The 26,507-nt window shown below is 34.8% G+C and overlaps 1 protein-coding gene across 1 annotated transcript in view; it reads right to left on the reverse strand.

Moving 5' to 3' along the window:
• Positions 1 to 26,507, reverse strand: part of LOC147074567 (zinc finger SWIM domain-containing protein 4-like) — a 171,494-nt gene that overhangs the window by 70,970 nt on the left and 74,017 nt on the right. Inside the window, exon 2 of the mRNA XM_085944090.1 lies at positions 10,080 to 10,176. Within this exon, the coding sequence (XP_085800216.1) occupies positions 10,080 to 10,176 (97 nt within the window). The remainder of the gene's footprint in view (positions 1 to 10,079; positions 10,177 to 26,507) is intronic.

The raw sequence follows: 26,507 nt of genomic DNA on the forward strand, positions 1-26,507 counted from the left end.
GCCACTTACGCTGTGAATGATAATTCGCGAGAATTTTCAAGAAATCATCAATGAGATTCCCAAGAAATTGTCACTAAACTATTCTGCTCAAGAAAGTTTGATATCTCGATTACATCTATTGACCGAAAGAGTTAAACTTCCAAGTTTGATGAATTTCACATTTTCATTTCGCGACTAGACCACATAATTCAATAATTATAGGTTAATCAAAATCCGTTTACTGGTTATAAAATCTATATCCGTGTGTCGATGAATCAACAACAATAAATTTGGGAAGACATTACAAAACCAATCTGAAATATTCGAGAATTTCCGGAGCAACTTTGCCAAAAATAAACACATGGAGATGAGATACTTGAATATTTAATTATGATCGCCGCTTGCCTGGAATCGTTTTATTTAGAACAACATACTTAATATTGATATTTCGGTTGCGTTAGTTTGGAAATTGGATTTTTTTTTTATACTTCTTCGAGTCATTTCATATTATGACTTAGGCAAGGTCCATTCATGCCGGGATTCTGTTGAATTATCGATCCGGTAACATTATTTTACAACGTAAGCTCGTATTCTTGTTTGTCCAGTACAATTTTTTTCTTGTTTGTCCAATACAAATCTTGTTTAAGTAACTTCCCGACTAGATAGACATTTGAAACTTTTAGAATATATCATAACACGATAACAATGCATTCTTTTAATACTTTTAGCCATCTTTAAGCAGAATTGAATTCATTTTCAGTTAATTCTATATTGTATGAAAAGTTATTTCGGAAGAAATCCGTAATCCAATCCACTATTATTGGTTGCTAAGGGGGTGGTCCTAGCAACTAAATTATTAATATATAGGTATGTGCGTTACTATGGGAATCAAACTGACATTTCAGTATTCTATTTGTTTGTTTGTTGCAAAATAGCAAAAAAAATGATTTGTTGACAATTGCCTTACTTGTCCTAAATTATTAATACATAGAATTGTCAAGTTTATATGATTCAACAGAAAATATAAAAACGTGGTGTATAAAAGGGTATTTTATCTTGTAGTTATTTATAGATTTTTTTGTTACTCTATTTTGAGAATTGAAGAATATTAATCTGATTCACGACAAATCGAGATTTCATCTTAAATCTTCTTCAGATGCAACCTTTAAACAAAAAGTATGTAGGTACAAAATTAAAATATAATGTGCGGTGTCTACCTCCGGAAAAGTAGGTAGGTACATACCTCCGACTGTATTATGTTCTGAACAATCAATTTTTAAAAAATCGTTCATAGTGAACTTCAAAACATTTTCTCAACTTTTATGAACTATCAATTATTTTAAAATTTAGAGGTTCACAGCGCGGCATCCCCCGCGACGCCTGATGAGATTAGTGCGATAATATTATATATGACGCATAAAGCCTAAGGACCGACCTATGCAGTTATATGTATTTACATTAAACACAATTCTTAGGTATTCTTTTGACTGCTATTTTGCATACAATACGCTATTACAAGTATTTTTTTCAAAAAGCGTCTTGATGGTGGCACGATAGGTTCGCGACCACGGATATAGCCGAACAATACCCTCTCTCTATAGAACAGGGAACTCAGAAATAATGGGAACTGAAATACCTTACGGGTAAGGCGATAGCAGGTAACCGACTCGAGTAAGGAAGAATCTGGGTAAAACTTACACACGTGTCAAGAATACGTTGTACGTCGAATACTGAAAACTGCTCTCGGTTTATGCATTTACGCTCATTTAATGTTGGTGTATTACACACACTATTGCACGTGCATAATGCGTGCTTCATTTTCGTAGGACACTCACACAATCAAAAACCCTGCATCAACATGCGGCGTATTGAATATAGCCTATCGGTATTCTATTTATTATCTGTTCTGTGCTATAGAATTATTGCTGAGATTATTATTAAGAATTATAATAATAAAATTAAGTTAAAATAGACCAGCAGAGAATTTTTCGCACGGTGTGGAAACAGGTGGTATAATAATACTCCTCTGGTCCTTAATATACGCCAGCCTGGTTTTCAAGCAACCAAAAAAGGTTGAGAACGTACATAGTAAAATACCCGGCCAATATCGGTACCATTACCGTGTTTTCAATCCCTACAAGTGACCGAGTCACAGGTAGATACACTTTGCCTGGTATAATCTCGCATTAAAATGCTAACAAGTCGTCGCCAACTCGTGAAGATTAAATATTTTGAATTCCAAAGCATCTCTCGACACGAGACGACATCACGTCTTTGATATGTTTGTTAGTTCCAAATAAAAGATAACACGTTCAGATTTTTCTTGTAAAAGATGACTTTTTGAAATCACTCTGGCAGCCGCGAGGACAATCACTAGCTCGACTGTGGAATACTAAATTTAAAGATGGAGTAACTTTGTCTTTTAGTTAGTCCGACGACATCCATCATCACATGAATATAATAATTACTCGAACACAGAATTAGGAACACAGAATTAACTCATTTAGTGCTAACACCGCGACTGGCGCGTTTGGAGTCACATTAGATATAATTAATGTGTTAATCTAATGGTGTAATTAAAAGGTTAGCAGTAATTGTATTAATGAGAACTGAAATACCTAACGGGTGTAGAGTAACATGCAACCGATCTTGAGTGTGGAAGAATATGGACTCCATGACCATGTCCGATCCTAATAAGATCATTGGGCCTCCACAGAGTATAGGTTTGTATTAACAGATTGTAGAAATGTAGGTATGTCGGCCACTTGCTCAACCTATTAGGTCCATACTCTGACTCATACAAAAATTGAAAAACAATATGTGTAGGTGCCAGATCCAGGACTCGAACCTGGGACCCAGGATGTTATAGGCCGATGCTTAAGCCATGAACTTAAGTGGGAGAGGCACGCCAGCAGAGAACCTAGCGGAAAAATACGAAGCTTGCAATTTGAGATTTTTTTTTTGATAATTTACAATTTCAACTGTACTAATTAATAAATATGTATCTGAAAACATTAAAAAGATTTTTTATTTATTTTTTAATTTAAAGATAAACTGGCAATTGTAAAAAAAATAATAAAATGTGAATTCGTTGCAGGGTCAAATCTTATTATTACATTATATTTTATGGCCATATTTATTATTAAAATTTAGTTTATTAAGTGTTAGATTTTCTGTCGTTTAGATTTTTGACTAATTCATCGTTTTAGGATTTTTAATATATATTTTAAAAAACATCGATTTTTATAAAAATATAAATGTGTATAACTTGAAATCCTTATTATTATTAACCCAACCAAACCTAACCTAAACTAACCCAAACTAGCAAATAATCCAGTATATCGGGTATTTTCAAAATGTGTTTTCCGCTGTATTTCTCATGCCGAACTGTACCAATTCATTTATTGACATGACAAAGTTTAGTGTGCAGTGTTTATGTTAGATCTTAACAACCTAACTCCACCCTGCACCACTGCATAATCCACACATAATTTTTATCTTATGATTATTTGTAATGTTTTCTTCACTATTAACAAATATTAATTTAGGTGGAAAACCAGTGTTCCCACCAGAATCAATAAAACATATCGATAGCGGATAGAGCCTAAGTGACCTTTATATAAGGTTATCTAGTAATAAATCCTACCTGCAATGGTGTTAATCGTCAATTCTAAGTGAAACGCCATTTTATTAATTAAAATACAAATAAATGTATTTAGTACCTAATCCAAATAATCTAATGTCCAATAACGATTTTGACTGATTAGATCAGGGGTTCTTACACTGTGGGTCGCTTGTCACATTGAGTGGGATGCGGAACATTTTCATCAATAACACGATACTAAATAGCATACAATATTACTTCGAAAATATCAGAAAAAGTTTAAACACAATTTTTAAGACCTGTAAGTTTTTTTGTAAGTAGGTTCTTGGTTTTAGATTCTGGATGGTAGTTTTAATTTAGGTGAAAATTTTTGGTAGTTCAGTGATTTGTTTAGACAAAAAGAGTGATCAAAACGCTCTCGACTATGATTCTGGACGAAACATTCATATTTATTACGGGAAAACCGTTCGAAAAAATAACGGAAAATAATTTCATCATAATATTATGTTTGACTACAAATACTATATTATTTTACACACACTAGTCACCACTACGTGGAAGTTAAAAAGTAGCCTAGTCGATAATAAAAGTCCCTGTTAAAAGCTCTAGTAGCAATCTTTTAATTAATTTAAATCTACAGCTAACGCAAAAACTTGTCCACGCGAAGCATAAAAATGTCCTTAGGATGTCAATTCATTACCATTACACAGTAATCCGTAATCCACTCCACATATCAATGTTGTGGTAGACTAACCGCGTTTTAAATTGTTGTTTCGTAGAAAACGAGAAGGCAGGGTTTAAAAAAACAAGCAGGATAATACTTTTGAAATACCCGACAGTTTTTAATTTGAGTTGCTCCCAACAAATTGACAACCAGCAATTAAATAATAACAGATGAGGTGGGCGGGGCACACCGCTCGTAAGAGTCGGGTTAAACTGCGCGCTGTATTGATAACACAATATATTAGGTAGAAGCCTACCTGAGACTCTTGAGGATCTAAGAATTTTACTTTAGATTTTAGACAATGGTCCCCATATTTACTTTACTTGGCAATATTATGAAACTCTGATGAACTAAAGCATGGGTGGCCAACCCGCGGCCCGCTGGATGTCAACTTGTGGCCCGTGGAACGGTGAGAAAATAAAAATAACATTAAATGCTGCCGCTAGATGTGCTAATTTCGCAAATTGAGATTCGATATTGGCTCAAGATTTTTAAAACCACAGTGTGGGTTTTGCTGCATTTGCAACGCAATTCTCCGTAGACGTGAATTTATTACCGGGAAATTTACAAATGGAACATTGTGAAATATGTTGCGATGAACAGTTAAAGGAGAAATTCCATCAGGTTTGTTTGGAAGAGTCTTACAAAACATATTTGGACAATGAGAAATATCCTGCATTTTACAAACATGCTCTAATGATAACTTCGCTATTTGGAAACACTTACACGTGTGAACAGCTTTTTAGTCGGATGAAGCATATTAAATCCCGAGTGAGAACACGAATCACTGATGTGCATTTGGAAAACTGTTTGCGTGTTGGAACAACCTCACCCGATATCGATATTGATGCACTTAGTTCTGCCACACAAAATCAAACTTATCACTAAAATTTATTATTTTTATATTAACTATTTTGTTTAATTTTTATTATTTAAAAAAAGTCTAATCTAATAAATATCTTTGATTCTCATTTTTGTTTTATTTTATTAATATATAATATATATTTCTTTTTCGTTTTGTATAATAATAAAAAATCGGTTGTGCGGCCCGGTAGGAAATCTCATTTTTAGAATCTGGCCCGGCTGCTGAAAAGGTTGGCCACCCATTAACTAAAGCGAGGGCGAAAACCTTGGGTATAGGCACAACTACTCTCCGCTCGCGAACTTACGGGTGTATATTCAGCAGTGGCGAAGAATGGAGGTAGGCTGTTAAGTTTCGACATAAATAGTGCATGTTAAGCTTAGCCAGTCATACGTATTTGTTTTCATTGAAATAAAACTACAAATTACAAATGGTGTTGGTTAGTTTTTAAAATTCAATTGAACCCTGCGAAACCAAGCCATAACAGATAATTAATATCTAAAATTATGCAATTAAATCATACATAACGTTGGATATTTTATATATAGAATAATATATTTTATCTAATATAGTTTGGTTAGGCAGGATTTAAAGAATTAAAAAACATAAACCAACAATTAATTTATTGTGTGCCTAATGTGTATTCTTAATCCAACGAAAACAAATAAGTATGAATGAAAAGGTGTGTACCCAGCTACAATTTTGTCGTATCGACCAAAATATACCAAAACTATTATGGTTTTGTTTTTTTTGTTTTGTCCAAGCTTGGAAAATGCAAATGGAAAGCATCAGACGCGACGATTAGCCGTGGACTTTATGAATTCCTTTTGCTGATTTTGCTGCGGCTACCAACATCATTTTCAGTATTTAATTTAATTAACTGGGCTAACGTAAAATGCATTATTGGAAATGAGTCATAACCAAGTACTTACTTAAAAACCATTTTAATAATACCACGGTTGAAAATTTTTGGTCGAATTTATACGTTGGTCAAGAATCAAGTTAATTCATAGAATTGGCAACAATTATTGCTTTATTAATATTGTCGATTTTTGCACTTCATAAAAAAAATATATCGAGGCCAGTTGACATAATAATATGTAAACTTAGAAGCACCCATGCGGCTCGCATTCGAAAAAAGGAGTATTGAGGAATTTCCGTTCGCATTATTTAAAAATAAATAGATATTTACTAAAATGTCTTTCATTAAAAGGACTTGTCTATAAATAAATTGATCCATTTTTTCAGTTAATAAAATTTAGCAATTTTTTTCAATCAAGTGAAATTTGGTGCCGCCACCAGACGTTTCTATAGAACTGTCAATGTCAATTGTGCGGCTACAGTTAAATTTCACGTTAGAACCACTGGTCCAACCTCTTTGGGTCGTACAGTACCTACTGACATAAAATTCATGTCTAAATAAAACACTCATCTTGTCTGTTCACAGGACGCCAGCAGCAAATAAATTTTGAAAATAGCCGATAAGTAGATACCTATACTGGATTATTTGTTTAGTTATTTTAGGTTAGGTTTTCATTCTTGAATTCTTGAATTTTGCCGAAATCAGCTATGAGAATTGAATCAATGTTCATACTGAATCTAATAAAATTGGAGACCGTATTGTATACGGTCATTTCTTTCCGATAATAAAGCTCACGGCGAACTTAAAATTTACATTTAACCGTGGCGTTTAGGGTTGCCTACTTTTATGAGAAATTCAGGGGTGAGTTCAACATATTCAGGTATTGAACCTGCTCTACAATGGGTTGGTAAAAAGTTTTTTTAAGAATTGTGTTTTTTTTTATTCAGACCGTAAACCCAATGGTGAACCAATCCCAATAAAAACTGTTGTCAAGTACGTGTATGTATTCTGGATCCTGGAGCGGACGTGTCAATATTTTTTTTTGTAGATTCCCTAAAAGGATTTTTATTATGATGTCCATGGTTTTAATTTGAAGCCTGTCATTGGCCGTCTGCTAAATTGTTCACCATCTATAGTCGGTAAATGGCTACACCTCATTATTGTGGATCCAGTTGAAAAATTCTGAGTTCTCTTGTTTGTTATTAAATCCCGATTATTGAAATAACGATAGCATTTGGATGACTATTTTCGGTTTACGAAGAGAAATAAATTATAAATTTAAACTGTTCCAATAAAAAATATGTTACAAGTCTGTTTACTTGGAGCCAGGCGGGTGATTTCGGCAAAATTCATTAATTCAAGAATGATAATCTAACCCGTAATTATACCCGTTTGTTCCCCATAAATTATTTGGAAAGCATTAATAGTTGAGAATCTTAGAAAATGTTATATTATTTAATAATTTTATTACATTTCTATTTAGAGCTACACGTCCCGGAATTGTCTGGTGTTGAATTAGTTGGTAACCCTAAGTATGTACCTGATACGTTTACAATGAAAGTTACTTGGAGAGGTATAAATAATTATTATGTTAGGTTTTATCGCCAACCGCACGAAAATGATTCGCAGAAAAGACGCAAGACAACATTATTATTTTGTAATAATTCGCTGCGGCTTTGCGGTCACCACTAGGGTCTGCGGTCGGACGGTTCGGACACCACGAGGTTGTCGGCCGGCCAGAACGCCTAAAATATGCACTTTTCCTTCCATTCATACTTTCTTTGTGACTAGGTATATACTTTATTTAATTGAGTAATTTGTCACTTACTTGGCACTTGATTGGCTCAGTTTATTGGTGTATTTTCAAATAAATGGCGGCTGTTTATTATAACTTATTATGACTCATTAGTATTGACTAGTGACACCCTTTGCGAACTTGCTGTTTCCTTGTTTATTACGCGGAAATAATTCATGCAAAATGTCCTGCGGTGCTATTTTTCATTACACCTTCTCTTGTCTATGTCCGCTTAGGTGGACCATATTATGGTCATCACGTGACGCCTTCAAGAATCCCTGTCGTTGTCATCATCATCTGTATATATATCATGTAGGTGGTATTTAACAACCTTCTATACTCTAAAGGTAAGCCTGGGCATGTGTAGCACGTTGCCCAGCTAGGTCTAACGTCGCTTCTTCATCCTACATGTGACAAGATATTTCGCTGTCTACGCAGTCCGGCTTCTTGGGTAACTGCTCCTGAGACATTTCCAGTCATAAGAAGAATGATGCTTCACATCCAAACGATGGTGGGGCCATTAACTTAGAAAATATAGTCCGGTTTCTTATCTCCTCGTCACTTATGCACACTAAGTATCCATCATAAACACCTGTTCTTGAAACACAGCATATTATTATGATTGCCCTTTGTACTACGAATCACTACCGTAAGACACCACCATGGCCCCCACAAGGGGGGACTGACAGGGCTCTAGCCAAGGTACCCGGTGTGGAGGGTCGACCAGCTAAGTGAGATTAACACACATAGCAAATTTACTCTAATAGTAAATAAAGTCGCCTGCGGCACTACTTTACGTCTTCAAGATTATTAAATATGTGGTTGCACGTTGCAATGTGATGTGATATGATGATTGATGTACTTAAATGATAACTCCCGTGTAAAATTTGGGAAACAGTGCTGTAATGCATCACACTACCCTTAACCTTAGCGATAGGTAGGTGGGCCTGCCAAAGATCCTGGCCTGGGAGCCTGCTTCAAGATGTGGGGCCATGGACACTACCGTCAGAATGCAAACGCTGGACAGGTGTGATAGGCACAGTCCCTCGTTTGAAAGTTTAATGTCGTTCCAGCAATTCTATTCCACACATGAGAACCCCTGGGTTGGACGGTCTTTCATATACGGCCATATATTTCCGTTACAACGTTTCACGGTGAAGTGTGATACGGCGAACTGTATACGTACAAGTTTCCGGACACGAATCACCACTGGATTCTGGACAGTTTTTTTGTGGTAGATACGTTGAAAAAAAACTCTCGATTATCAATAAATACCATAATACGGTGAGCTCGTTGTCTCTTAAAGTAAGCAACCCTAACCACCACAATATTTTCACACCGTTCGTAATGCAAGCGTATACTATGGCGTTATACGCCCTTCAAGATTGTTTCTCCATAGACACGTAGGTACTCGATAATATTGTAAATATGCATACAAGTAGAAAATTGAAACGATGTTCAAAACAACTTCTGCCGGAAACCTCCCAGGACCAAACTGCATTAATGCCTTGGTTGAGATGGAATATTGGTTGCACGATTCATATACTGAATCAATCTAATTAGGTACGGTAAAAAAATACTACGAGAATACACCTTTTCGCTTTCCGCAAGAAGTATATTAATTTGGCCTTTTAGAAATGGTCGAAAGAAGTATAAAAACTTGAGTCAACAAACTTAAAAAATGCATGCTTGATAAGCAACAAACAGTTTACACAAAACATAAGAATGAAAAATAGGCACGGGCTTGAATAAATACATTGTGGAAAGGTAAAAATGTTAACCATTAATAAACCGCTTTGGAAAATATGAGAAGTTTGCGGTGGTTACTCAGGCCTGTTTATATAGTCATTAGCTAACAGCTATCGAGTTTACGATACGGGCGGAAATCGTGAATCCGCGAGCGGGGAATTCCGGAAATTTACCCGACGACATCAAAATACGTTCGTCAAAAGTTTGAACAACTTCCCTCAATATTTTTACCGGTAATATTTACATGTCATAAAAAATAATTGAGACAGGTGACAGGCTAATCATGTAATGGATTCATTTATGTATAGTTGATAATTTTATACTACAATATAAGCCCAGTTTCATTATGAATAAAAATTGATATAGAGTAGTACCTATAGAAATAATCCCGGGCAGTACTACCTATATACCTACCTACCCAACCTGTTCACAAGCTTTGCTTTCAAATATAATAATTATCAAAGTATGTTTGCTACATTGCTAAAATTAAGTAAATTTATTTACCTGTCGAAGCTGACGGCCACCTTGTATTTCCGGTCGGGCTCTGGGGGGTACGCCCCCGCAGCCCCCGGGCCGGAAACGACGCCACTGAGGTGAAAACCTGCGGAAAAACAAAACAGATTATTATTAATATTTGCATTGAGTCAACACCTACTAGGATAATATTCATCATATAGGTACGTAATATGTGTATTATACCAATGTTATATCCATGGCCCACACATCCTGAAGCGGGCCCCTAGGCTAGGATTTTTGGCGCCCCCCCCCCCCCCCCCCCACCTATCGCTAAAGATAAACGCAGTGTGATGCTCTACAGTAGCGTTTTCCAAATTGTGTACGCGGTAAAATTAATGTGTATATTTTGTGTTCTTTTTGTATGGTTTAATACTTCCATTTGAATAATTATGGAGTTGTCGAAATAATAAATAATAACATTATCGAAGAAAAGGTCTTTTTTTACTATAAGAGAGAATTTGTGATGTGTGTTTATATAACTTATATGGTCGAATCGCCACGCCGGGCCCTTCCTGAGCCCAGGCCTCCAGGCTAGAGCCTTGTCAGCCCCCCTTTGTGGGGGCCATGGTTATATCTCTAACCCTCTCCCTCACAGTGCTGTTTTCGACGTGAGGTAGTATTTTTTGCATTGACTTATTAAACCTTAATTAAAAATATCTTCAAAACCAGGGCTTACAACCGGAACTGAACCGAAAACGGCAAAAACCGTTATTTTGTCGGAATGAGAACTGAAACCGAACCCAAAAAATAATATTCGTTTTTTCCTAGTTGAAATATTCAAATGTGATTATTTATAATAATTTGCAACATAGTTTATTTTATTCCAGGTGGAGCATTTTATGTGATGTATATATGCATAAGTATAATGTGAAATAGAAAGTGTTTTGTTTTAACAATCGTTGCTCTTTCGTTGGTCACCAATAAATACACCAATTTGAAGTTAATTAATCGAGTTATGTTGCCGAGTTAGTGTATTTTTCGAAATAAATATGGCTGTGCCGCAGACGTTGAGAGTTTAGATGTGTATACGAAACGGCCTATGTGTATTGAGCAAATACGCCGATGACGTCTCAAATAATAGTCCAGATTGTAGGTGCGAAAGGGAAGCATTCATCTAGAATCCTTATGTTTAGTTTCGTAAAGTTTACGTAGGTAGGTACATATTATTTATTGTTAGACAATAGAGCAACTACACATTTTTTGTGAACAATTCGGGATTCGATGTTAAAATTATTTTTATCCCTTGAGAGAAAACAATTCTGAAAATTTAACAAGCATAGCCAAAACGGTGTTTTTATTTTAGTATAAACTACATACTTACATGATATAAATTTTTTATCACAGTGAGATTTTACGTATTTTTTATATTCCTGCACAAAAAATGTCATAAAGATAAAGATAACGTATTGTCCGTTAAAGAAATTTTAGTCTTATTGTGTTTAAAAGTTTATATGCAGTGCTACGTTTCTCGGATGCACTATAAAGATTATAATAAAGAGCAAGAAAGAAAAACATATTTAAGCAGTGTTTCAAAAATCAATTAGTTATAAAACCCTTAGTTGCCAAAGTAGACAAAAATATGATAGCATGCCCACTAAAGAGGTTACCGCACACCGCTGATGTGCACCAATTTTTTGAAAATCTCAATAGTAATTGGCAATTTTATTGTTATTACGACTAAACTACGCTTTTTTCCATTATTCATATCACAAGTTACAAGTCGCAAGTAACCAACTCTACGTGGTATTAAATTGCAGTGTAGAGTCCAGGGGTAGTCAACCTAGTCCCTACCGCCCAGTAGTGGGCGCTCCAGCTTTCATGGTGGGCGGTAGGGGTTTTAAAAACATTTTCATTATGTTTACCTAAAATTCCCGAGACGATTTAAATTTCAGAAAATATACTATTTGGACTATCAATGTGTTTATTGTGTCACAAAACATTATCCAATGAGGCAATGAAGCCAAGTCGATTGCAAGAACATCTTTCTACAAAGCATCCAAATGATAAGGACAAGCACATTGAATATTTTCAGGACCTATATTTAAAAAAAATCATTTATAAATCACCATTACTATGGAACCGGTGGGCGGTTAGAAAACTTTACTACTAACAGAGATACAAAAGTGGACGGTAGGTATAAAAAGGTTGACTACCCCTGGTGTAGACAATTTATTCGACATGACAATTTTATATTTTTCTTATACTGTGTACTTTTGATATTTAATGTGTCAAACTATAATAATTCTATGACATTGAATGTTGCGCTTTTTTGTACACCTTTATTTACCGACAAGGAGGTCATTGTTTGAATAATCTAATTTGATATATATTTATATATAGTAATCATTATTATCGTACCCAATCGATTATGCAAACAAACCTACGTACAAGGTTTGCTAAAAAAATATTGATTGCAATACTTATTGCAAACAAAAAAAAACAAAGCCAAATTGCAAATATTTACATACGATAACAATAACGTGTTGATCTCTTTATTCGATTTAAAACGTAGTAGGAACCTATCCACCTGTAGAATCTAACCACTATTGATATTTTCGTCTAAATCCAAACTGAATTAGAACACCAGGTTTATAAGCCCGGACTTCCTCCTGATATATGAAACCCGGGACTGAAAACGCTGGGATTCTGGTTTTTCTGCATTGAATGATTATCTAACTGAAATAACATAACTTTAACAAATAAAAAGGTATAACTGCGGTTAGAAGTTTTAACAAATTCTCTGATTATTTGTTTGAAAATTGCGTTTGGATTCTTCATTTTTTTAATAGGTAAATAACATTGTTGGTACATAAAATCAATTAAATTAATATGGACGAAGCATCTGGGAAAAAAAAATGACACTCACTTTTTTGTCGGGTCGCCATTACGATAAAGGTGATATTGCTATAAATCTCCAATGCTTTTTGTCGGGTCTGCCGAATGGTTCGGTTGGAACGGGTTCGCTCAAATGAACATTGACACTAGAAACACTGTTCTAACGCCATTGCAATAAAGGTGATATTGCTATAAATTCCCGATGCTTTTTGTCGGGTCTGCCGAATGGTTCGGTTCGAACCGGTTCGCTCAAATGAACATTGACACTAGAAACACTGTTCTAATGCCATTACAATAAAGGTGATATTGCTATAAATTCCCGATGCGTGAATAAAAATTGCGTGACGTCTACCTATACATGCGAATGCGCGAATTTACTTGCTAGCTACTGTATTGAGTGCGTTGTCCATTAATAATGTCATTGCATAAAATACATATTTTTTTCACGTCGGGATGGAAACGCTGTCTAATAATATAACCGTACATGTATGTTAAGAGTAGATTTTTTTGTATATATACTATATTGTATTAAATTTATTATCTAGTACTCATCAAAGCGATCAAGTGACATCCGGTTTCTACATCTGCCCGCATCAGGTTTCCTACTTCACAAAAGGGCAGGGAAAATGACACGAAAAACTTTAAAAACTTTAAAAACCAGTGTCAGCGAACTGCTTTCATAAGTTTTTAACGTTTTGTAGAAAAACGCGATATTTAATATTTTGACGATTTTAAGAAAAAAATAGATATGTTTTCATAATTAATAATAATATTTACTAGGTACGCTATGTGATAGTGGTCGCCAATCCGGTGAAATTGCAATGGGCCGAAATGGCGCGCGGCGACTAGACAACCGCTAGACTAGACAAATTCAGTAATACAGTGGTAACCGAGAGGAGTGTCGAGAGCTAGGGGATAACTTCATTCAGCAGTGAATTGACCCCGGCTGATGATAATAATCACATTATGTAGATTTAAAAACATATACCTACAGGCATTTCTACCGCTTTAATTCCCATTATTTTTTACTGTTGTTTACATGTCAAATCTCATTGATTTTAAAAATAACAAACAGTAGGTAATAAAGTCTGAAAAATAATCGGCCCTTTTATAGTGAGAATATATCAATCTTTTGAATCAATTAAAGCATTACCTATGCCGACAGGTAAAACGGAAAGGAAATGCAAAAACGTGATTGCACAATACGCACTAATTGTATTTATTAATAATAGCTAATTGTAACTACGCAATAATTGTACGATACCAATAACAAGAATGGATAGATTTTCTTTCGATATGACGACCATATGTTTATCTTCGCTTGAGAACTGTGGTGGGATATATTAAAAAAACGTCTTTTTTTAACTGCTTATAAAATTCATTATTTTTCATAGTGTTGTACTGAGATATTTGGTCTTACTAGTAAAATTTCTTTGTATGAGAAATATACCACTTTAACATTGAATAAAAAATCACACTATGTTAAATGTTAAGAGCATACTTCAATAAAACGGCAAATAATTTTCAACTATAGGTGCGACGAAATTTCGGACTGGCTGCCAATCGGAGAGCGAAAGTCGAGCTGTGGAACATGTCAATTTGTTTTGTGATGGCGTCGGGGGAATTAATTCTTAAATCGTGTAAAGATGACTAAAAACGTTACCCATTTTGTTGAAAAAGAAAAATTGTGAATGAATATATTTTTATTATGTTGTTATCATGTTGAATTTTTATGACAAATTATGTTTGGTTCTGCACGCGTCGTTTGCACATTCTTCGCGTCGCGCAGTCACGATCGTTTTAGATTTAGACGGTGCCCCAGCTTCAAGTATAGCCTTAAACTGGGATAACATGTATGTCTAACTATTTATAGCACTCAAACAACTTAATTGATGAAATATATGGTCGTATTGTCTTTATAAATATATGAGATGATCAACAAGTTTTAATATTAATAAGAATATCATCATCAGCCGGGGTCAATCCACTGCTGGATGAAGGCCTCCCCAAGCTTTCTCCAACTCTCTCGGTCCTGTGTCGTTCGCTGCCACGTATTTCCGCCGAACTTTACCAGTTCGTCAATCCAGCGGCTTTTAGGGCGACCCTGTGGCCGTTTCGTACCCCTTGGGTACCACTGGATGACGGCATTTGTCCAGCGGCCGTCCTTTCGGCGAGCAATGTGCCCCGCCCATCTCCATTTCAGCTGTTTGGCAACGTCTATTACATCGCGTACTCTTGTCTGCTTCCTAACCCATTCGTTCCTCTTACGGTCCTTTCGCGTGATGCCCAACATGCACCTCTCCATGCCTCGTTGTGTGACTCTTAGCCTTTGGACATCTCTCGTGTTGAGGGTCCACGTCTCGCAGCCATACGTGAGCACGGGTAGCACACATTGGTTGAACACCCTACGCTTAAGACATAATGGTAGGTCACTCTTGAAGATAATATTCAGACGTCCGAAAGCACTCCATCCCAGCTTTGTTCTTCGAGCAATTTCATCGTGCATGCTTCCGTCTATGGACACCTGCTGTCCGAGATAGACGTAGCTGCTGACTTGCTCGAGTTGGGTGCCAGAAATACAGATAATCGCAGGGTCCGAAAAACAGTTCCTCATCACTTTTGTCTTTGAGACATTTATCTTTAGACCGACCGTTTGACTGACATCCGCGAGTTCTTGCATTCTACCTTGGAGGTCTTTCGGGTCTTGTGAGAGTACAACAATATCATCTGCAAAGCGCAGGTGACTATAACATAATGAATTTCTTTAAACCTCAATATCTCAATACTTAGTTTTTTAGATGTCCCACTACAGTTTTCTGGCGACGATATTATGTACAGGCATATCTACTTGAGAAATATATAGGTATATAAAAGTATTGTTATTTTACCACGTTTTTCTTAGCTCGTATTTTTGTTTGTAAGGTGGTTGTTTATCCAGTACAAATCTTAACGAAGAAATCCATAACCCAATCCACTATTATTGGTTGCTAAGCGGGTCCTAGCAACTAAATTATTAATATATACGTGCGTTACTATGGAAATCATAATGACATTTCAGCAATGACATTATTAAATTGTTTGTTTGTGACTGTAACTGACATTTCAGTATTCTATATTTGTTTGTTTGTTGCAAAATAGCAAAAAAATGATTTGTTGACAATTGCCTTATTTGTCCTAAATTATTGATACATAGAATTGTCAAATTTATATGATTCAACAGAAAAATTAAAAACGTGGTATATAAAAAGTTCTTTTTATTTTGTAATTATTTATACTAAAGCCTGCGACTGAAGCACTCATACGTTTTTAAGTATCAAGACATCCCCTGAAGTAGGTATCTTTAAAAGATCTCGACTAAACGCATGAATGTGCCATTATTGTCTCCCAAAACGACGAGCGATCCACACAACACAACACAACAATATTATTGCTATGGAAAGGGACTAAAATATCAGATAAAGTGCAACCCACGAATATCCCAAACATACATACATTTCCACATAGGTATCTATACGAACACGGCGCAATCAAATTTGTCCATAAAAGATATTGTAATCTGGAAACAAATATTATCATACCGACCGGAGGACTGCGGGATTATAAGATTAAATTCCGAAGTAGGACAACAAACTCTTGTGTATTTTTAAGAAAAATATATTTTGGTGCTTATGTATTTTTTGCAGACCCAGTACACCGAAGGGGAGAACATGCATGTCTCTCTCCGTGCAATGATTGAGTTTAGATTCAACATAATAATACGTCAATTCACCAAAATGGTTTGCTCTATGAATCAGGTAAACATGTTCCAGAGTCATGTCCGGAAAATTATACATATAACACTGAGAACAAATTCATGTAAGATTAATAAAATAATTAATAAAAACCACCGGAATACATAGGAAATACAGAAGAAAATATATGATCATAATATATATATGATCGCATATATTTATATAAAATTCCGAATGATTCAAAAGTAAATTAGCCAGTAGGTGATTGTGAGTATCAAATCGTACATATAAAATTTCAATTAAGAATGTTCTTATTGAATCTAATATAATTTAAACGTTATTGTCTGCAATGTTCCACGGAGAATGCGTTATTTTTTAAATACGACAATCTCTTTCCGGTACGACAGCTTACGGTGAAATGTGATACGGCGAAATTTAATACGTACAATTAACATGTAACCGTTCCGAGTACGTTATAGAAGAAGTCAAGGCTTCCTGATCTTCGCTGACTATTGAATGTAGTACCTACCCGTACCGTATGTAATGTAGTACCTATATGTGTAGGTAGGATATATCGTCACTGTTCTGGCAGAAAACACTAATTCGAAAAAATTACATATTGAGTTCGTTATACCAAAATGTTCCTTATTTCAAACTTTACCATCTGGAAACCTTCTTAATAAATAAACAGTCTTTATCTTAAAATCATCCTTTTTACGATTACTTAATAAACTCACATGATAGACCGTTTCAAACATTTTAACAACTTCAAAGTCAAATTACTCAAAACTAGTATTCTCCAGTTAGTGTGTTCTGCTAGAACAGAGACGATATAATCAGTACTAAACCTTAGTCTCAATAAAAATGTAGGTAAGTTGTAATATTTTCGAGTACCTACTTATTTAAATTTGAATCATTTGTTTTAAACTTTACACAAGCAGTCAACTCATTAACTATTTTTATACAATAATATACGTGTGTTAAAAAATAAAGGGAGATAGGGACCTATGAAAGTATAGCTTATTTATAGCAAATACTCGTAATGCATCCTGCAATACGCACAAAGGAGAAAGAGACAAGTTGAATCAACGATTTTATTTTTCACATTAGTAAATTTTCTTTCAATACGCTTGAAAAGTGACTATTGATTTTAGACCTTTAGATTTATTTTTCTCTCCCACACAGTATAAAACTTTTATTTAGTAACTAACGGATCAATATAGGTAAATTGAAAAAAGTCTAAAACGATAAAAATTACGTAACTTACCCACATTATAGAAAAAAAACTCTAATTTAGTAGCATTGAAAAAGCAGGAAACATCGTAAGAAATGTCTATTTCTAAGGAACCTCCTTATTACATACAATTTCATTGCCAAAGGCTGGGCAAACTGAGCATTATTTTCACAATTTTATTGTAAGTATTTGGAAACCAGCTATATATTATCGTAGGTACTACCATAATAAGACTGGATAAATTTTGTTTCGAGACGAAAAAAATTGCATAGAAATTACCTGTAGGTACAAGGACCAGAGAATGAGCCTGCATTGTAGGGTGTTCAGACTTTCTGTTTTTTTATTGACTGTTGTAAATCAATGTCGGAGAATGAATTCATAAAATCGTAACAAAGAATTTCAATACGTACAGGAGGTATAAGAAAAAAAAATGTTTTGTTTTATGGACACCAGTGCATTGGTAGCCGGGTCTCACACTAAACTCTTCTCGACTGCATCACGTCAAATATGTCGATGTGATTTTGTTGGTATTCACAAAACACAAGTAACCGAATGGATTTCCCTCTGCAAACAGCAGGTAATTGGAATGCGACATTTTAATTTTAAAAAAAAACACCTGGTGTCAAATGCAACCATTTTCACCCGACATGCTGCGCAGCTATAATCCCAAAATGTTGCGTTTCGTCATTAAGTTTGGCTGGCCGCATGTCATCACTGTCCCGGCATGGCTTCGCCTATGCGCATGGAAGAAACTTGCAATGTTGCGTCGTTTTCATTGTTGACTATATCCCAGTCGAAACGGATTTCAATGTGTGACTTGGCTTAGTCGTTGAGATTACTATGTATTTGAAATATGAAAGAAAAAAAAAATGCCATGATCCTTATTAAGCAGAGCATAATATGGGCGGCCTCAACATGATGGAGGTTATAATTATGATTAACAGACTTTTTAATATTAACGGTTGTTAGCCAAACTCGTTGCATTACTCATTAGCATTAGAGTATAATTATTCACTGGATCAAATATATTGAGAATACAACACCGACCGTGGGCTCGAACATACAGGACCAAGATGGGTTGAATTGGCTTGCGAGGTCCAAACTAATGATAACACTTATGACAGTAATTAACTGCTCTAAACCTTCTTAAATCAGGGTACAAACTTTTACAATTACTCATTTACTACATAATTATACCCAGACATATTCTTTTTTTTCCTGGTTCAATAAGAATCCAACTACTGGGCGGCAGCCATCCACCTGAGTTTCAAGCATTCAACTCCTGTTCAGTCTCAACATTACACATGTATCTTATGTGGTTCCCTGCATACCAAACACGTCCACTTGAGACACCGTTGGCCTCGTCACTTAACTTAAATAACTTATAGTTATATCATTTCATCCAAACCAACTGGAAGTCATTGATGGGTCCGAAGATGCCGCAGGTTGGAAAGAATTAATATAAATTAAGGTACACTCGGGCATGGCTTGAACTAAATTCATTTAAACCAACTTTTAGTTTACCATTTGCACTGGCAGGCAGAGCCGTACGACGCTATTGCGTTAATAAACAATAATTTAGTAGGTAGAACCAAAAGGCTCGAATCTTAGCTGTGAGAATCGTCGTAATTAGCTGGAATTCATTAGCAAACTATTTCGTTGTATTTTTGAATAGAAACATTACATCTGTTTATCTAAATTCTAAAGTCTTGATAAAGAAAAGATTTCGGAAGAGACATGCTTAATTTGTTATTAAAAATCGACTCTTGCATTTATTAGAGTTGAATATGTTTTACAAGTATTGCATATTACGTATTATTTATAGAACTAATCATAATAAATACATATATACCTAGCCATACAATATTATGTAGAGTAGATTAATGGTCATCCTATATTCCTATCCTGCAAAAAGCAAAGGAATATAATCCTTTACCAACACATGGACACAGTAGACAAACATTTGCACCAACACATTGTTATCTTTGAAAGTAAAATGTAAACTCTACACGCACACCACCGTGCAGGCGGATAAACATTTACTCACACGATTACAATGCGGAATGTAAACTTACGAACACATGTAACCCGTATCTGTACAAAGTTGATCCATAAAATACAAGCGCAAGATTACCTTGTGCGTATACCAAACATTACATTACAATGGAGCAGTGATAGTTAACAGTCGGCAGATATCTCGACAATTGCATATTAAAATTAGTAAGACTAGGACAATTGGGGCAACTGATTTGTGAATGGTGTACCTATAAAGAATTACAATGATGAGTAATATCGAATATATCAGAACATAACACTCTCCTCGTTCGTAAAATTCCTGAGAACACAATAGAAACTAAACAAACGGTGTCCTGGAGCTGGAAGGAAGGGTCGTAGAACGACGCACACGCCCTTCACAATTTCGATGACTGGAGTACGATCGTTGAGGATTGAGACAACTAAAGAAGACCCATGCGCGAGTTGAGGCGTAACGCCATCGTCAGAAGATTTTTTTTATAGTAGTGCTATTTTTCCTTAATATACAATTATTAAAGACGTGGTAGCACGTAAATACCCGACATCTGAAACTAATTATGAACTTACAGAGATATCATTTACGTGGTAAAATTACATTGCATAAGCATATTAAATTCTAACAAATTGATTCTTCGTTAATGCCTATTACAACTGTGACAGGATTAACGAAATTAAAATAAACCAATGAAATATTTCAACGGTGAAACAGTTATCCTAAAACCGACCGGACCAGAGTAGGACAAATATTTTGGAACTTAAATTTTAAGGTTTAACATTCGAACAAGGTTGCCATACACATTGTGTTGAAAACTATCAATGAAAATGGAACACATTTATTTATATTAAAATTATAAGGATTCATTTGTTAAAAAGGTGTTACAGACCTACAAACTTATCTGAATAATGGGTTGGAGCCACTGTCGAAAACTACCCAATCAAGACTCGTAACTGGACAAAATCTGACATTCGAATGACATTTTCAAAATGGCGTCATATGGTAGTTTGTACTTCCATTTTTGGCCATTCTACAGATAAGTTTGTAGATCTGTCGATAGTTTATGTTATGGCTTTTCAACGATTATTGACAGAATTTAAATACTCACGTATTAATATAATTATTTGAATACGCATGTTGATAAAAGAATAATTTTAAAAAGTTCTAAGAGCATGTAAATGAAAGATGGTTATAGTCTATATTTTACAAGAAACTGGTTGAAAAAAATACTATTATACTATAAATCTGTACAAACTTGATCATTGAATGTATACAACTTATAATATAATGATAATAAATAGGGCATCGCGGTGAGTAATGACATAGTATCTGTTCTAGACGTTTACCTAACAATATATTATATAACTTGAGACCTATTTAATGCACGTGTAAATATGTTATTATTTATTAGGTTAATGTAAATAAAACAACTATATAATTGATTTTTGAAGTTACATAATATACTTTTTTGGGGTGTTTGGTAGAGAGTGAAATTGAGAGCTGCGCGCGCACACCGTTACGAAAGTGCACGACAGTATGAAGTTAGCTACGAATCAGTCAGCTGTATGCAAACGCAAGTTTGATAGTAGAATTGTTTCGTTGCCTAGGCAAAGAATTTAATATTGTCAGTCATTAACAAATCCTTACGTAAACAAACGATTAAACGTCAGAGTGACAGTTGTTACTTTAAAAATAAAAACGACGAGAAATTATTATATAATTTAGTAATATAAGTTAAAGGGTATATAAATAAACCGTCGGCGCTCCAATAAGCTAAGTGTGTAATTTAACAAGATAATTAAGAGCTAGTCGAAGAATCTAGGTTATTACAAGTTTTGTTTTTGTTTCGTTACGCCAAAGAAATATAACTTCTAACGCGCGTACATAATGTCAGCTGAATGCAGAACTATTCTAACTTACATTTGATTTTTTTTTGAAACAACCTACTGAAATTATTTATTATCTTTATGGATAAATGTACACATCATATTTTAGTAGGATTATTGTTGAGAAAATCGGTGCATACACTTGTCTATATAAATAATAAATAACTGAAGTAGGTTGTTTCAGAAAATTTTTCTGCAAAATATTTCAAATGTGAGTTTTGCATTCAGCTGACGATAAGTACACACACCGATTTTTTTTAAAAAACCCTACAATTACTTTGTCAGTTTTACGTGACATTGCGTCGCTATAGGATTGGTTTGTCGAATATCCGTTTTTGGCGAAATCGACCTTTTAATGCAGAATGATTTTTTGTATCTAAATGGACCAGAATCATCCTTTTCTTTAAATAGATTTGTATTGAAAACAGCATTCATATGCTGTAAAAATAATAATTTAAATACCTCCATGTATTTAAATATAGGATAATGTAATTTGTTTTTCATCTCCTGAACATTTTACATTTGGGCTATTCGACAAACCAATCCTACAGCGACGATTGATTAACGTGGGCCCCATTCAATATTTAAATTAAATGATCACACATCGCTTTTAAATTGATATTTTCTCAAATATTAAATTTTCGCAGAATGTCAATGGTGTAAGTTGGATCTCGTTTGCAGAAATACGTCCATTTTTTTAATCTTAAATTTGATCAGCATCAAATAAAAGATAGGCCACCGCTGTGATACGGTTATACAAACAAAGTGGTTGTGTGTATAAACGACATGCCAGCTGACATAGAGCGCGCGAACACGGCTACGACGCACGTGGAAGCCCACTGACGTTTTGTTCTATCAAAATGTAAATAACCCTCGACAAGGACGGGGCGCATGCGCGGGACGTAGGTCGAATTTATAATCCTCCAGTTTGGATATCAAATCAACCTCCTCGGACAATAATTTAGCAGATAGCTTATATACAAGACAATAATTAGTTATGAAAGGCTTTGGATTTTTTCAGTATTCTGGTGTCTATTTTTTCAATATTGTTAGAATTTATTAGGTAGGTACCTACCTCTTTAATACGCGCTGAATCTATTGAGACTAATTTCAGTATCTACTTATAGGAAAAAAAATGACGGTATTGTTTGAAAAAAAAGGCAAGCTGTTTTAACATTTTGCTTTGGTTACTTACACTGCTATTTGGGCTGTTAATATAACATATAAATAATGAAGGTTACATAATTCCCAGAATAAAATAATTCATATACTTACCATCATAAATCGTCGTCATCTCAGGATAAAAGATTAAAGTATTGAATGATATGTCAAATTAATATTAGCATGTGGCGCCCCCACTCAGCAGACAACTTATACAGGTGGCAATGCACATATTATTTCACATCACCGTTCGTGCTTCGGGTCTAAAGGTAGAGGTGAATTTAATATTTAAGACGGTCAATAACACCAACATAATATTTGTTATCCGATATAATTTGCTTTATATGGCTACCTATTGGCCGATATAAATAGTCAATATTATCAGTTATTTTAATTATATTTTATTGTGTATAATCTTTTAGTTTAAACTGTTATTTTTGAGCACAAAAAGCTACACAAAACCGTCTTATAAATTTGTACTGAGTCTAGTACGGTACGAGTTTGTTTGGTGGGCATTATTTAATTAATTAAAACCTTCAAGTGAATGCGCGTAGTGTCAGAACCATTATTAATGGACAACTCACTCAATACAGTAGTTAGCAAATAAATTCACGCATAGCGACATTCGCACATGTATAGGTAGACGTCACGCAATTTCCATTATGCGACATCACGCATCGGGAATTTATAGTAATATCACCTTTATTGTAATGGCGTTAGAACAGTGTTTCTAGTGACAATCGTCATTTGAGCGAACCCGTTCGAACCGAACCATTCGGCAGACCCGACACAAAGCATCGGGAATTTATAGCAATATCACCTTTATTGTAATGGCGTTAGAGCAGATTATGCCATTCGGCAGACCCGACAAAAAAGTGAGTGTCATTTTTCTTTCCAGATGCGTCGTCCATATTAATGTCATTGGTCAGAACACAATAATTGTGAAATAAAATGCGAAATATTTTTCTCCCAAATTGTCATTTTTAAATATCTTAATGGAAGGCCATAATTACCTTATTATATTGCTAATCAGTATCACTTATCACAAAATGTGAGGGTTACCTGCACTCCGTGCGGTTATGCGCTTTTCAGTCGTTCAATAACAGCAATGCTATGTTAGTACATAGATACAAATTTCAATATTCAACCCGAAAAACAGAACTGACTTTACTATAAATAAACTAATAAAAAAATTCAGGCAATTAATATCTACTAATTAAACTTACTTTATAAATCACAACATTACCATGAATAAGCAAATAAGTACATAATATAAAATACAATAACCAATTATTATCGAATAGAAGCAATTAATTATAAAATGATAAATAATTACCAATTAGTATATTATACCAGATATAAATAAAAAATAAACATCAGAAGTGTCGACAAGTTCACTTCCTAAATGTTTTCATTTCGTGAATCTGGTGTTGACTTGTAAATAAGGTCAAGGTCATATTTTCTGTAACCTTTTCATTTGGGCTTTTTAAACAATCCTAAAGAGGCGGTAGAGACGCGACCTTTTTCGCCCCACATTTATCTCCGGTTAACGGGGGGAGGAAGGGGTAGATACATTTCGAGTGGATAAATAATAAGTAGGTAGGTGAGTACATTTTGCGGGCGAATGGTATTTATAAAATTTTGAAAAATGTTTGCAATGTGAATTAACGTAATATAATATGTTTTGTAAAATCATAGGAAACGTATATAATAACATCACCAAACCTATGATCATATATGTAAATGTCTCCCAAGGAATCAAGTCTGGGAGTCCCGGGACATATGAATTTCCACGTAGGTCGTAGAGTGATCACGAGGAAACATCGATAAAACCCCGAACGGCCTACGTCATGCGTATGTTCGAGTAAATGCGTCTTTTCATGCCGCAGCTTGTCAGCTTTCTACATAATAACGTAGACAATATAATATAATAAGGCGTATTTAATTCATTGATTTTTTTTTAAATAACTATACCATTGCTTTTTCGTACAAGGTGAAGATTCATTGATATTATGTTGCTATTGACTGCACACGAAGTTATGAACAATCTTAACAATTTCTAATACCTACACCATTTCTTTTATTTAACGAATAATTCATAAGATTTTGAGAATGTAACACTCCATATAGGTATTGAACATACATAATCGCGTCGGGTAGTAATTAAGGTAATTCACATTCCTTGATTTAATACACAGAATCCAATAATCAATAATAACGCAATTTGATAAGCATTTCATTCAGGACCTACTAATTTAAATTGTCGCAATTAGATAGGAGGCTCGTAGCATAATTGATTAATGCACAGTGGCGCGATACCAGTTTCAAAAATGATTTTTTTCTAGTGGGTATACATCTGAGGTGTTTCCAAGTTATGTAATTTCTAATACATATTAATTTCAGTAGTTTTGTAAAAACATAGACAACAATAATTATGAAGTCATGGAGATCGAGTTTGAATTTCGGTTCTGATGAATTCAATACTGAATAGGTTGAGCAGATAACTGAGTTCCATACCTTAAAAAACTGAAGAGAAAGAAAAGAAAAAGTAATTTCTTCCAAGAGGCAGCCAAGGTAAAAGGTATCAGGTTGTAGAACCAATGACGGTATAATAGGGTTAAAACATTTTATTTAAATATCAGAAACCTTTTGCTCTCTGACCCGTCGGGATAGGAATGTACGTGAAAGATTTTCCACGTTAATTACGTTACAATTATTTTGTGCTGCAAGTTCGAATGGCACACCTGGTTATAATAATATGATGCTTATAACCAGAGCATGTAGCACAGATTCATCGAATGGCTAGCAGATATTATTGTAAAACAATAAGCTAAGAAACTTCTTTATAAGGCAACCCCTTATTGGATTGTGGAGCCAATGATCTTTTGTTTGTAGACATTGTATAGTTTAATGATCTTCTTTAATCGGACAGACGACGACTTTCATGTTTTTACGTGTTGCAAAATAGATTAAGAATTCTTCTTCTTATTATTGTGCCATCCCCTAGCGGAGGTCGGCCACCATCAAGACGATCTTATCTCTTTTATTTTGTTAACTGTCAATTCATGGTGGAACTGCATTGCATTGTTGTTTTAATTTAATAAAACGGATATTTTTTGTAGTACTTATTCCACTTTAAATCAATTTAATCAAAGATTTGAAAATGTCCCTCTGAGGCGGACGAAACCGGTCCTAATTTATTGATTAAAAGTGGAATAAGTACTACAAAAAAAATGCGTTTTATTAAATTAAAACAATGCGATCTTATCTTTGTCGTCTGCTACACGGAACAGTTCAGTGGAGCTGCACTCCTACCAATCACTGAGGTTCTTAAGCCACGAAATGCGGCGCCGTCCTCTCTACGCTTCCCATTGATCTTTCCTTGAATGACAAGTTGGGGAATGCTGTTGTCCTCTCATAATATGGTCGAGGTATTGTAGTTTCCTGGTTTTGATACTACGTAGAACTTCTCGGTCCTTCCCCATTCGATTGAGTACTTCAACATATGTCACCCGGTCAGTCCAAGGAATTTTGAGGATG

The sequence above is a fragment of the Rhyacophila brunnea genome, unplaced genomic scaffold, assembly GCF_057557595.1.
Source record: "Rhyacophila brunnea isolate RB1 unplaced genomic scaffold, BYU_Rbru_1.0 scaffold_16, whole genome shotgun sequence".
NCBI lineage: Eukaryota > Metazoa > Arthropoda > Insecta > Trichoptera > Rhyacophilidae > Rhyacophila > Rhyacophila brunnea.